General features: G+C 48.3%; 1 protein-coding gene across 1 annotated transcript in view; it reads left to right on the plus strand.

The window, feature by feature from the left end:
- The window catches only part of LOC147701178 (claudin domain-containing protein 2-like), a 171,797-nt gene that overhangs the window by 145,303 nt on the left and 13,600 nt on the right, over positions 1-12,894 (plus strand). Inside the window, exon 5 of the mRNA XM_086929933.1 lies at positions 7,192-7,320. Coding sequence (XP_086786059.1) covers positions 7,192-7,320 — 129 coding nt within the window. The remainder of the gene's footprint in view (positions 1-7,191; positions 7,321-12,894) is intronic.

Consider the following 12,894-nt stretch of genomic DNA (forward strand, 5'->3'; position numbering starts at 1 on the left):
TAAAAGCATACAAGGAGATTTACTTGCGTGAACATTCTTCCACGCCGCCGAGAAAGTCTGAGCAGGGTCCCACCACAAAACCTGTCCAACGAAGGCCGAGCAGGGGCCACATGAACAGAGTCTCGCAGCAAAGATACCTGCGGCAAAGTGTTCTCCCCATTCCGATGACACCGGGCCCTCCCCTGTAGCAGTCCATTTCCAATTCCGTCCTTTCAGCGCACGGGGGGCATCCGCACCACTCCCCTCGATCCACCGTGCGCGTTTCCAACGCCGTCTGAGGACACACCACATTAAAACACTACTCACAGGGGGGACCCCCAACACGAACGCCGCTTAAACAAATGCCAGGGCCGCCCGCCCCGAGTCCGACAGAGGGGGAATGGTGTCGTCAGTACCCCCACGTTAGTACCCATTAGTATCTTCGTCCCACTGCATGGCGGATAAGTACATTCGGGCCCCCACAGTCAAAAAGGCGCCACAGTGGTACAGCGCCGCAGCCAGCCGCAAGTAGCTGAAGTGCGGGGAGTAGGCAGTACATTGCAGGCCAAGCAGCGCTCCAACCGAATAGCCAGCGGCAGTTGGTGGACGAGCAAGCCCATCAGGGGGAGAAGGGGGGGAGACACCAAACCAGCGCTGAAGAATGGCATGTGTTCTGCTCTCCCGGTAAACGGGGTAGCGCTGGAGCCAGGTTCTCGGGGGGCGGGCTGACCTGCTTAGCGGTTGACCGGTACCTTCTGGACCCCTGCGGCCGTTGTTATTGCACTCGCTGGCGGCGGCGAAGTCACGCTAGGTCCCGGCTGCAAGTCTCGTGCAGGCCAAAATCACGGAGGTCCGTAACTCCGCTTCCGGGGCATGGAAAGCGCTCGGGTCGGACGCATCTGCTCAGCGCCCCTTCCGACACACGGGAGCACCGGAGCCGTGCGGGGCGGGCGAAGAAATCAGGCGGCGGGAGAGGAGAGCCGGCGGAGCCGGGAGCCCGGGCGACCATCTTGGCCGCCAATCCGGCTCCGCCCCCGTAAATGGCACTATTGATGTTGAGGGTGACCGGTGATAGGTCACTGGTGGAGCTCTGGTGCCAGATGAGTTGAGCTGCTGCTTCTGAATTGTTGAATCTTGAGGTAGCTTGAAAGTTGACGCGCAGGGCCTTTCCAAATCGTCACGAAATGTAATGGAATGAATGAGGTTAGTCCATTCTTTGTAATTTCAATGATGGATTTATTCCAGTAGTATTCAGGAAGAGAGCCCCACCAGGAGCAGTCTGTGCTCTGCTCATCCCATTCAGCAACTGACACAATCATACCAACATTCTAACATTCAACATTCTAAACTTCACACATCCTGGGTGAGCAGCATACTACACTGGCTCTTCTGGCAGGTCCATTAAGTTTGGCTGACTGGGCAGAAAGATTGTGTCAGTGCATTCTGTGATCCACTAGGAGAAGTTCTTCACAGCCTGTTCTGGGTTGGATGTTGTGTCTGGGGGGGTGGGAATTTAGACCGCTGTTCCACTGGTCTTCTGATTTCTTTTTCCAGTTTCTGCGTGTGGAGCTGGGGAAAATTATGCCAGTGGTGGTAGGTCCTGCGATGGTGAAGTAGGCACTGTAGTGGTTGGTCCTGGAGAGCTGTGAGATGTGGTAGTACTTGACTCTGTCACTGGATATGAAAATGGGGTCACACGTGTGTCCTCCATTGTAGGTAGGGGCGGTGATGCCAATGTTGCTCATGCTTTTCAGGAGTTTGCTTATGCTGGTGTCACTGGAGCTATTGAGGTGGAAGTTAAGATCTCTTAGGGAGATGTAGTGCTCAAAGTCGTGGCAATCGGGGTAATGAGGTCAGCAGAAGCTGGGGCATGGTCATGATGGAATTATTATGCCACTTTCCATTTTATGTAGTAAACGAATGAATAATTGTGTGTTATATTGACTCATAAACTTTTTTAATGTTTATTGATTTTCTGACCTGTGATGATAATTTTTTTATATATATATGAAATGTATGCCTTTTTTAATATATATATTAATAAATATTAGAAACTGATTTCACTGGTAGCTCTCTTTCCTTAATTAATCTATGGTCATTATTGTATTTTAATTATGATTGCCTAGGTTGTTGTTTACCGATCAGTTATTTTCCCTGACCTAGGAATCTTGAATTCTATATAATCAGGGGTCCTTGATACTTATACATTACATGATGGTCTGTAGGCAAGGGTGTTTTTTCCATCTGTGTGGAGTTGGAATTTGAGATGCTCCATTAACGGGGTTGAGTTGTATGAAGAGGTTGTGCAGCGGATGGTGTCCTTGTAGATGATGGCAATTCCTCCTCTGTGTTTGTTAGTTCGGTCCTGGTGTCTTATCTTGTATACTATCGGGTGGCGATGGTGATGTCTGGCATGGAGGTGAGGTTCAGCCAGGTCTCTGTGAGGAAGATGAGGGATGATATTGCGTCCCAGATCTACATGGCATGTTTGAAGAGCGGTTGTGCATTGATTGCATTCAATGGGAAGATATATGTGTCACACAAAGGTGATGATTTCTTGGAGTGGGTTGATCAAGAATAACTGCGTTTGTCGTTCAATCCCAATGAAATTCTTCTAGCTCAAGTTGAGGAAGTTTTATCGGGAAATTACAAGTTTACCAGGGAGTTTGAAAGTTTGTTTTAGAACAGCCTTGGCAAACATAAAATCAGGTGAAGGGGGGCTGTGAAAGTGAAGTAATTCCTTTGAGCATACAGGAAGCAGTAACAAATTAAAGTTCTGAAATGAAAGTTGCGTGATCGAGCCAGTGGAAGCAACGGAGTGGCTGGCTCCTATTGTGGTGGCACATAAAGGGAATGGATATATACAACTTTGTGTGGACCTACTAGCACTCTACAGGGAAGTGATAGTAGACAAATTCCATTTACCCAACATTGAAGGGATGATGGCAACATTCTTAGAGGCAAGGGTATTTTGTGTTAAATAGAGAAGCCAAACTGGAGACTCTTTCAGGTAAAACACGCTGGTTTATTGGAAGGAACAGCTTAGAGGACACTTCACCAGCTGACCAGATGGAGGAAGGGTTTTACATTGGCTGAAGGCCATGATGAAACAGGTGAGAATATGCAACATGAGTGCTCAGAGGAATTTAAGTGGGTGAAAGAAGAATTGAGTCATGCTCCTTCTCTAGAAGTAGATGTTCCCTTATGTGGCACTAAGTTAGTATGTGATGCCAGTGCTAAGGGTTTTTGGGCTATTGTCATTCAGACAAAGAATGGTCAGGAACATCTGATTGAATGTGTGTCTCCCGTGCCTTAATAGAAGCGCAGTGTAGTTATTTGGTTATGGAGAGAGAGTCTTTGGCAGTTTATTGGGCTGTCAAAAGGTTTAAACAATTTTTGTGGGGAGTGAAATTTACAGTTCAGACTGACTACAAACCCCTGGTAGAGGTTTTTACATGGAAAGGGCTGGATTACATATTCTCTCGGATTCGGTGGTGGGTTGTGGGACTGAATGAGCATTGTTTTACTATAGAGTACATCCCCGGTGACTACTGTACTGGCAGTCAAGACTGGTGAATGTGTGTGCTCCATCTGAGGAAGAAGTAGAAGACACAGTTGAAGAGGAGATTATCCTTTTTTGGGAAATTACTCAGGGATGCATTGTCGAGAGGGAATGGTTAGAAGTCTTAGAGAAAGATGAAGAAATAAAACAGATAATTCAGTTATTATCCACTGAAAGACTTATTGTTAAAGAATTGAAAAAAATGCAAAGTCATTGGTGGAAACTAAGACATGACCTTGTGGTCGACAAAGGGTTTCTTCTGAGAGGGACGACATTGGTATCACCTAAGAGCTTGCAGCAGAGAGTGTTGCAACTTGCACTTGAAGGACACATTAGAATAGTAAAAACAAAAGGCTGGCTTCAAAGAGAATTCTCGTGGGCAGCATTGGATCACGATGTGGAATGCATGATGAGGCTCTGTGTGGAGTGTGCGATATGTGACAAAGGCCTGAAGACTAGTAATATACCTATGGTGTGCAGGAAGTTACCATCTTATTCCTGGGAGGAGGTCCCAATGGACCTGTAAGAGGAGAACATGTCGTCTCCCATGTGTTGATTCTCATGGATCTGTATTCCAGGTGGGTAGAGGTGTTGTGGCAGATTTACAAACCCCTTGCGACAAGCGGCGGCGTAAACCATGCGCCATGTTGCGATGTATTTACAAAGCGACGCATCTAGGGAGATGCGTCTTGTTGTAAAGCCCTGCGCCACATTAAACCTGTGTCAGGTTTAATGTATGCAGGGTGGGCGATCTCTCGGAAAAAGCCTCGGAAAAGTAATGCAGTAAAATCTACAAGATTTCACCTAGTCACTTTTCCGACGCTGCTGCGTCAAAATCCTGCGCCTGCTAGAAGCAGTTTGTAAGGCGTGACGCAGCATGTTAGGTATGGGCAGCCCCTGAGCATTGCTGAAGTTACGTCATGACACGACTCCAGTGATGCACCGCCCTTACGCCATCAGATGCGACACTCATTTGTCTATCCCTGCGCCACGGTGTGCCGCATTGTAAATGCGACGCATCTGTGGTGGCCCAAGGGTGGAATTGCTTGTTGCATCTTTGCTAGTGCATCCCTGTTGATATGTAGGAATGCGCCAGTCCTTGTATATCTGCCCCGTTGTGCTTACATGGCATTTCTTCTGCTGCCATAAGATTTTTAGAGAACATATTTAAGAGAGAGAGTTATCCTCGATACTTGCTCAAAGATAACAAAGTACAGTTCTGTTCTCCAGAGATGGAAAATTACCCGAAAGAATGTGGGATAGAACACAAAACATCAGCTTTGTATCAGCCACAGACCAATAGTGCCATTGAGAGGGTAGTAAAAACATTGAAGGAGGGGATATGTTTGGCTAGAACAAATGGTCTGGATTGGAAAGAGGAGTTGGCATGGAGAATGACTGGATACCGTACGTCTCCACACTCTAACACAGGCAAATCCCCATATGAATTTTTCAAAGGTAGAGCTCCTTCCAAAAAAGTGTGTCCAGGTTGGATGTGTAAATAATACCCCCGGTGACTGGAGAGAGAAAGAAATTGACTTGCAGAAGAAAAGGAAGGACAGTTGTGACAAACAGAAAAATGTGGGAAACATAAGTAGTAGAAAAACCTTCAAGAATGCAGTTAAAACACATGATGGCAAAATCTGGTATGAAAAGTAGCTGTTCTCCACCTTGAACTTTCAGTTCTTTATCATGAACCAAATCATGAAGAGACATGTGATGCAGATGAGGGAAAAGGGGTCAGGTTCGAACTAAAGAAGGGCCTAGATGTAGGTAATTTCATTTTACCACTTCTTAAATACCGAATTTTACCGATTCGGTATTTAAGAAGTGGTAAAATAGAGGGGGGGGGGGGGGATGTAGGTATTTCAGAATTGGTAAATACCGAATCGTTAAGATTCAGTATTTACCGATTCTGTAAATACCGATTCGGTAATGCCCATTGATTCCTATGGGCATTAACGCCGACAGCAAGGGTGCAGAGGCCAGAGGGTGGTACTTTGACACCCTCTAGCACCCCAAATACAGGCTTGTGTGCAATGTGGCACACATACATGCCCTAAGGGCATGTCTGTCAGTCACAATGCACAGGTGTGCATGCACACCTGAATTCGGTATTTTACCACACAATAGGATTGTGTGGTAAAATACCGACTCTTAAGGGCCTGTGGCACTGTAAACTGTGCCACCTACATTTGTAATTACAGAATCGGTATATTTACCGATTCGGTAATTTACCTAATCGGTAATTTTACCGAATCGGTAAATATACCGATTCTGTAATTTTCAGCCCCCTACATCTGAAAACCCTAATACCGGTCGGAAACGGCCGAAATCAGCCGTTTCCGACCGCTATTAGGGCTCCTACACCTGGCCCCTTCTGTGGTAATGCACAGTAGGAGCCAGAGTAACCGGATAATCAAAATACATTCTTTCTGAGGGATTTTCTAGTGCGATAGACATGTTTGTCCTTCTAGTACATTAACATTATTCATTATATGTACACTTCTTGTTTAATAACTTTTTGTACATTTTCGGAGTACCAATTTAGTTTGTGGGAGTTAAAGGTGGGAGAAATGTGGGAAGTCATTGAGGGGAGTTTATTTATTGTTTTCATTATTCTCATGTTTGATTTTTGTTGCGGGAGGGAGAAGTGTGGCAGATAAGCATACGTACATTGCTCTGTATTGTAATATTGTGAGGTAATAGAACTGGACTGCAGGAGTCTTGGAGGTGGCAATTAGAGAGATGAGCTGTTGGTTGAGGTGTCTGGAATACAGACTCATCTTACCTTATCTACTTGTCTGTCGTCCTTCTGGGAAGCCCACAAATCCCAGAATGTAAAGTGTAATCCTGGATTGGACCTGAGAAACTTGAGGGTTTTAGCTAAGTGTGCAGGCATCAGCTCAATGTATTATCTAATTTTATTAACTTTTGTCCAGAATGACGGAAGTGTTGCCAGTGCAGCAAACTCTCACTAAAGCTTTATCTTCAATGAACAAAAATAGGGCATTTCCATGGCATTTACTGTTCGGGTTCTCAGTGGTTGACCTGTGAACCCAGTAGGATATCAAAGTTACCAACTGGAATAGCAGTGTCTCTTAATTTTCAGCCAGTTGACTGTTCCAAATCCCAGTTTTGGGCTTTATCCATTCTTGGAATGAGCCTACAAGTTCCAGCATGCAAAGTGGAAGGCCTAAAAGTGATCTTTGTTGCCATGGTAACGTGTTAAATACCCGAATGCAAAAAAAAGTAAAAGCGCATAGTATAGTCTGTCTAGCATAATGTGATGGCTTCATGCAACACCTCAATATATTTCTAATACTATTTAACTGTTGGTTGTGTTAGTTGTCAAACATGCTACAGATGACATCAATATATGATCTGTTACCTGGAAACGAATAGATCTGGATGGAAGTTAACACTGTACCGGTTTTTAGATGGTTTAAATTAATAATGTCAATTTATGTAAAATTTCTCTCATGGTTACATCAATAGGATAAATATATAGATTTATTATTAACTAATATATTAAGCAAACTCCACCAGATGCAGTGCCAAATCTTGCCTGTGGATATTTCTAGATGTTCCGCACCAACACTATTATTTAGAAGTAACAGTGCATTTAACCCTCTTTTTCTTCCCTTCAGTTACTGCTGAAATCGCCGGCCTGGCCATTTTCAGACCCTTTCCAGGCTTCGAAGTAGATGCAAGTGACTTAGAACTTTCCTGGTCTTACTTCCTGGGATGGGCGTCAGTAGGGTTCAGCATTGCAGCAGGTGAGATATAACCTAAAATTATTTTTCAGAGAGACCAGTTGACCCCATGTTGAAAGAAGAGGGTTTCCTTTACGGAATACGGGTAGTAAAGGGAATCATGCAGTACAGAGAACCGTCCAATTAGAATAGCTGAAACTCCAGGATATTTCATTAAATCAGATTGGCTTCTCATTTTATAGACTTGTTAGAGTGGGGCAATTTTGAAGTGTCCTGAAGGTTCATGATATATTTGAGCACCAAAACTTCTCTTTTGGAAGTGACAGAACACATCAAAGGTAAACTGGATATGGGTGGCAAAGTTGTGCTGACACATCTATCGGCTGCATTTGATACAATATCACACTCTCTGGTTCTTCTCCATTTACAGGCTGTTGGTTTGCATGGCCTAGCGTTGAGCTGGATCGAATCCTATTTTAGAGGATAAATGCCAAGAGATCTTGATGTCTTCTTTCTTGTCAAGCACGAAGGCTCTAGAAATAAGGGTGCTGCAGGGCTCTATCTTGAGCCCTACACTTTAGTTTTATGATCAATTTGGCTCGGTTGGTGAGTGCTTTTCACCTGTAAGGATTCGTTATATATGAAAAGCACTCACTTGAGTGCTCCCTACATTTCAGATTCGGTATTTTACGAATCGGTATTTAAGAATTCGGTAATTTACCGAATTAAATTACCGAATCTGAAATGTAGCCACCTACATCCCAAATGCCTAATACCGGTCGGTAACGGCCGAAATTCGGTAATTTCGGCCGTTACCGAACGGTATTAGGGTTCCAACATCTGCCCCATAGTCCTTTGTGTTTTAACTGTGCGCAAACCTGCATTAACAGACCCAGCTACTGGATTTCCTAAGGTGTGTACTAATCCTCAGAATGTTTGGGCCGCTTTACCTTTGAATGATAACCCTTTTCTCACACAGTATCTACTTTCCTATGGTCATATGGTTTTGCATTTTCAGTGGTAAGCAGGAAAGACACGCAGAGAATGTTCTTAAAAAAAGCCCACAATGCAAGCAGCCATTTCACAAGGACCAGGAGTTCTGTGTACAGTTCTCATCAACCACCAAAACACAGCAGGGAGATTTTATTCTACACAGGTGAGGCCAGCCACCAATTGTCTTGTAGGGCATGGGACTCCACAGACACTGGGCACAACTAGTTTGTGAAGATGTCAATCTGTAACTAGAAATGTACCAGGTGGCATTGAGTCAAGCACTTTAAAGTTAGAGACAACATGCGACCAGGCATTGAGATGGTACAACTGTGGTCATGCAGGGTGCTGCAGCTTCCAGATCCACAAATTCTGAAGCAGTCACTGGGGTGACGCGACTTACGCGAATGGCTGCCGAGACCTTCCTGTTCGACAAGCAGCTTGTAACGTCCACCTCCCCTGGGTCTATTGCTTCAGTCGCACCACTTGGGGATCCGATCTGGATTAATCTGCAGTAGATGACCATTTGGGGTGGAGGGAGGGGCTATTGTCACAGTACTGTCAGCCCGTTACCAGGACTAAAAGAAGACTGAAAATCCCCGATTTTGTACAGACCGCGTAGTACATTGTTCGATGCATATACATTTTTGTTACAGCCTTAAAGTCAGGCCCGGACTGGCCGTTGCGGGCACCGGGCAATCACCCAGTGCGCCGCAAGGGTGGGGGCCGGTTTGGGGCCCCTGGGGGCCGTTTTTGCAGCGTTGCTGCAAACACGGGCCAGTAACAAAATCGGCCGAAAACCGGCCCTGGCAACGAGCGCGGTTGCAACCCCAACCCCCAAGGGGGTGGGGGGGCCGGCCGAGCACTTTGCCAGGGCCAGTTTTGGTTCTCAGTCCGGCCCTGCTTAAAGTACGTGAAAACAGGCGCTTTTAACTACTACAGTTGAGAAATTAAATTATACCACATCGAAACTCACCAGTGGCATTTGCAGAACAATTTGTTGCTTTGTTTTTTTAGATTATTGAATTGCAGAGAGCTGTATTAAATGTGTCGTCAGCCTTACTGTGTCAAATAATGTTGTTGAACGTATTAGTACCAGGCGCCCTGTAGCTGTCAAGCACCACAGCGTTGCCCAGGTTGCTTGTCGCCCTATTTTGCTGTTCGGAGTGATGGTTTAGTTCATTTCCGTGTATGTCCAAGAACACCTTTTTCTTACGAGTTCGCTCTGGACTTACTGGTTTTAAATGTACGCATTTCGGTGCCTTCATTGAAGGGTAGTTGGGCCGTTACTATACTGCTAAAAATGTTAGGACGTTTAAAATATTTTTTATACAGAAGTGATTTGTTAGTGTGGGGGCTGTAATGTTCCTGGATCTGGCACGCCCCGACGCCAGGAGCGTGCAGCGTTGGGTCATGTGACTCCCTATAATAAAGAGAGGCCTCGCACGCACGTAGGCATTCAGATGTGCGCACAGAGAGCCAACAAGTTAATCCCAGAGTCGGTCTCAGTTATTTCTAGGGCCACGTGTCAGGCCTAGTTAGACTTAGATGCCCCGGAGTGTAGGTCCCAGATGGCTGTCCCTAAGGCGATCACTCCCTCACTGCAGAACACAACAATTGGCGACGAGGGTGGTTACTGAATCCTCGCTTGGGGTGTGTGCGTGCCCACCATCTCGTGAGGCGGCTGCGGGCCTGTCCTTTGGCTCGTGGTGCTCGTGCCTTGCGGTGCCACACGCCCCCGCACAGTGCGCCTGGAGGGGAGACTTCCATGTGGCTCACTGGTTAGAGGCGGCAGACCCGAGAGCAGAGGACGGCCCGGGACCAGGGTTCGATTCCCGGCGCGGCAGGTTTCTGGACCAGGGTCAGCGGACTCGATAATTCTCTCGCCTCGGTGCCCACTCTGATCAGCGGTGCCCACTCTGATCAGCGATCACACTCGGCAACTCTGGGCATTAGCTTGCCTCATCTTCACTAACGGCCCCACCAGACCGCCGGGGATGCCTGGTCTCACCCTGGAGATACCCATTAAGGGACCATCTCTCAGGGAAGCCAGGAAGGGTTTCGCAGCGGTCGAAGCGCCTTGGGACCCTACGGGGAAGTAGTGCGCTATATAAATGCCTATACATTTACATACATTTACATTTACATTTACATCCCTGGGGGATCGCAGGTGAGCCGTGCTGCCCAGCGTCCGCCTGCAGTGCACAGTGGTACGAGTGGCCGAGTGCCGACCTACTCCCGCAGGAGATCTTCGCCCAGCGCCGCATCGGGCCCCTCGGCACGTGCGTGAAGCGCGCTTCGGTCCGCCTGGCCCGACGATCGGGGAGGCACCCAGCATCGTCTCGCACTTCGCTTGGAAGCGGCGCCGGCCGGTCCCGCTGCTGGCCCAACTTGCCGGTGGTAAGCGCGCCGGTCGCACGCGCCTTCCCGGACTCACTGGGTCTCCCTCCGCAGCCACCGGCTGTCCTACTCGAGAGTGTCCACATCCCTGCACGCAGAAAAGGTCCACAGCTAGCCCGCTCCCACACCGGCTCTGGTGCTGCACCGGCCCGTCGAAGGCCTGATCAAGCACGTCCCGGGCGATGGCTACCATTCCGCCCATTGAACCGTTTGTGGTGGAGGGTGCGCCCTCGACCCTGGCCCCGAAATGGAAGGAATGGGTGGACAGGCTCCTAGTCTTCTTCGAAGCCACGAAAGTCCACAAGGAACAAAAGCGAGCCATGGTGCTTCACCTGGGTGGCAAAGACATTCATTCAATTGCTCGGACACTCACAGAGGCGACCCCCAAGACTCATCACACGTTGATCAATGCCCTAAATGCCCACTTCGAGCCCATGGCGAATCAGGATTATGAACGTTTTGTATTCCGACAAGCACGGCAAATGCCAGAAGAGTCGTTGGACGCATACCATACCAGACTCAAAAAGTTGGCACTGACATGTGGGTTCCAAGACATAACGGAGGAAATCAGGGGACAGATCATACAGGGTTGCGCCTCTGCCAAACTGAGAGAAAGAATACTGGAAGAGTCGGGCAAGCCGCTGGCCGACATCCTTACTCTCGGCCGCACGAAGGAGCTTTCCAAAGCTAGGGCAGCGCACATGGAGGCCGCGCTACAGGCCACGGGAAAGGTGGAACCTGTTAACAAGTTACAAGTCCAAACACCATCCAAGTGGCACAAAAAGGCAGCACCCGCCCAGGGTGGAGCATCCGGACACTCGTGCGAATACTGCGGCAGCCCGCGCCACCCGGCGCCAGAATGTCCAGCACGGGGTAAACGCTGCTCAGGATGTGGCAAGATGAATCATTTCGAGAAAGTCTGCCGATCGAAGAGGTTCCGCAAACCTCGCCAGGCCATACAGACCGTCACGGAGGGGGATCCGAGCCATAGTGACATGGATGATGACCAGGAGGAAGAGCGATCCGTGCACAAGGTGCACATGATCGGCACCGCTACTCGTCGCACCAGAACACTGCCTCAATGCTCAATGCAGGTGGCGGACCAGGACATAATGGCGGTAGTGGACACGGGAGCGTCTATAAACCTCATGAGCGCCTCACTATACAGAAACATGGCCACACCTCCGGCTTTGAGCCCCACTCCCATTACGGTCTTTGCGTATGGACAAGACCTTCCCCTCAGGATCCGGGGAAAGTTTAGAGCGGCAGTCCGCCACAGGGACAAAACCATCAAGGCAAACATCTTTGTATCGGAAGAAGGACAAGGCATGCTACTGAGCTGCAGAACGGCCGAAGACCTAGGTGTGGTAACATTTGCCTTCGGAGTCCACGAAGAATCAATACAACAACTCCTCATTGACTTTCCGGACCTCTTTGAGGGCATTGGCCGATTCAATGGCCGTGAGATACACCTACACGTAGACCCCACGGTGCAGCCTGTAGCTCTGCGACACCGCCGCATTGCATTCCACCTTCGGCCGTTGGTGGAAGAGGAACTCCATAAATTGGAAGCGGCTGGCATTATCGAGAAGGTCTCCGGCCCCACCCCCTGGGTGTCGCCCATTGTAGTCACCCGGAAACCGAAACAGCCAGGGGCGGTCAGGATCTGCGTGGACATGCGCCTCCCCAATGCGGCCATAAAGCGGGAGCGTCACATCACCCCCACGATTGATGACCTCATCGGGGAAATGGCTGGAGCCTGCTGGTTCTCAAAGCTGGACCTACGGTCGGGATATCATCAGCTGGTGCTAGACAAGGAGTCGAGAAACATTACCACTTTTTCCACCCACATCGGGCTTCGGAGGTACACCCGGCTCAGTTTCGGGGTCTCCAGTGCAGCGGAGGTGTTCCAAAACGTCATCCAGGAACTGATCGCTGACATACCGGGGGTGATAAATGTCAGCGATGACATAATGATACATGCCCGCACCATCACGGAACATAATCACTGGTTGTCTCAAGTGTTTCGCAGGCTCCGTAATGCAGGACTCACACTCCATCGGGAAAAGTGCGAATTCCTACGAACCAAAATAGGGTTCTTTGGATATGTCTTTTCAGCAGATGGTGTCCACCCAGACCCTGATAAAGTAAAGGACATCAAAGATGCACCACCCCCCACGACCGTCACAGAGGTCCGGAGCTTTCTTGGCATGGTGATTCATGAAAGACCTGGCCAACCTCACCCTT

The sequence above is a fragment of the Lissotriton vulgaris genome, chromosome 7, assembly GCF_964263255.1.
Source record: "Lissotriton vulgaris chromosome 7, aLisVul1.2, whole genome shotgun sequence".
Lineage (NCBI taxonomy): Eukaryota > Metazoa > Chordata > Amphibia > Caudata > Salamandridae > Lissotriton > Lissotriton vulgaris.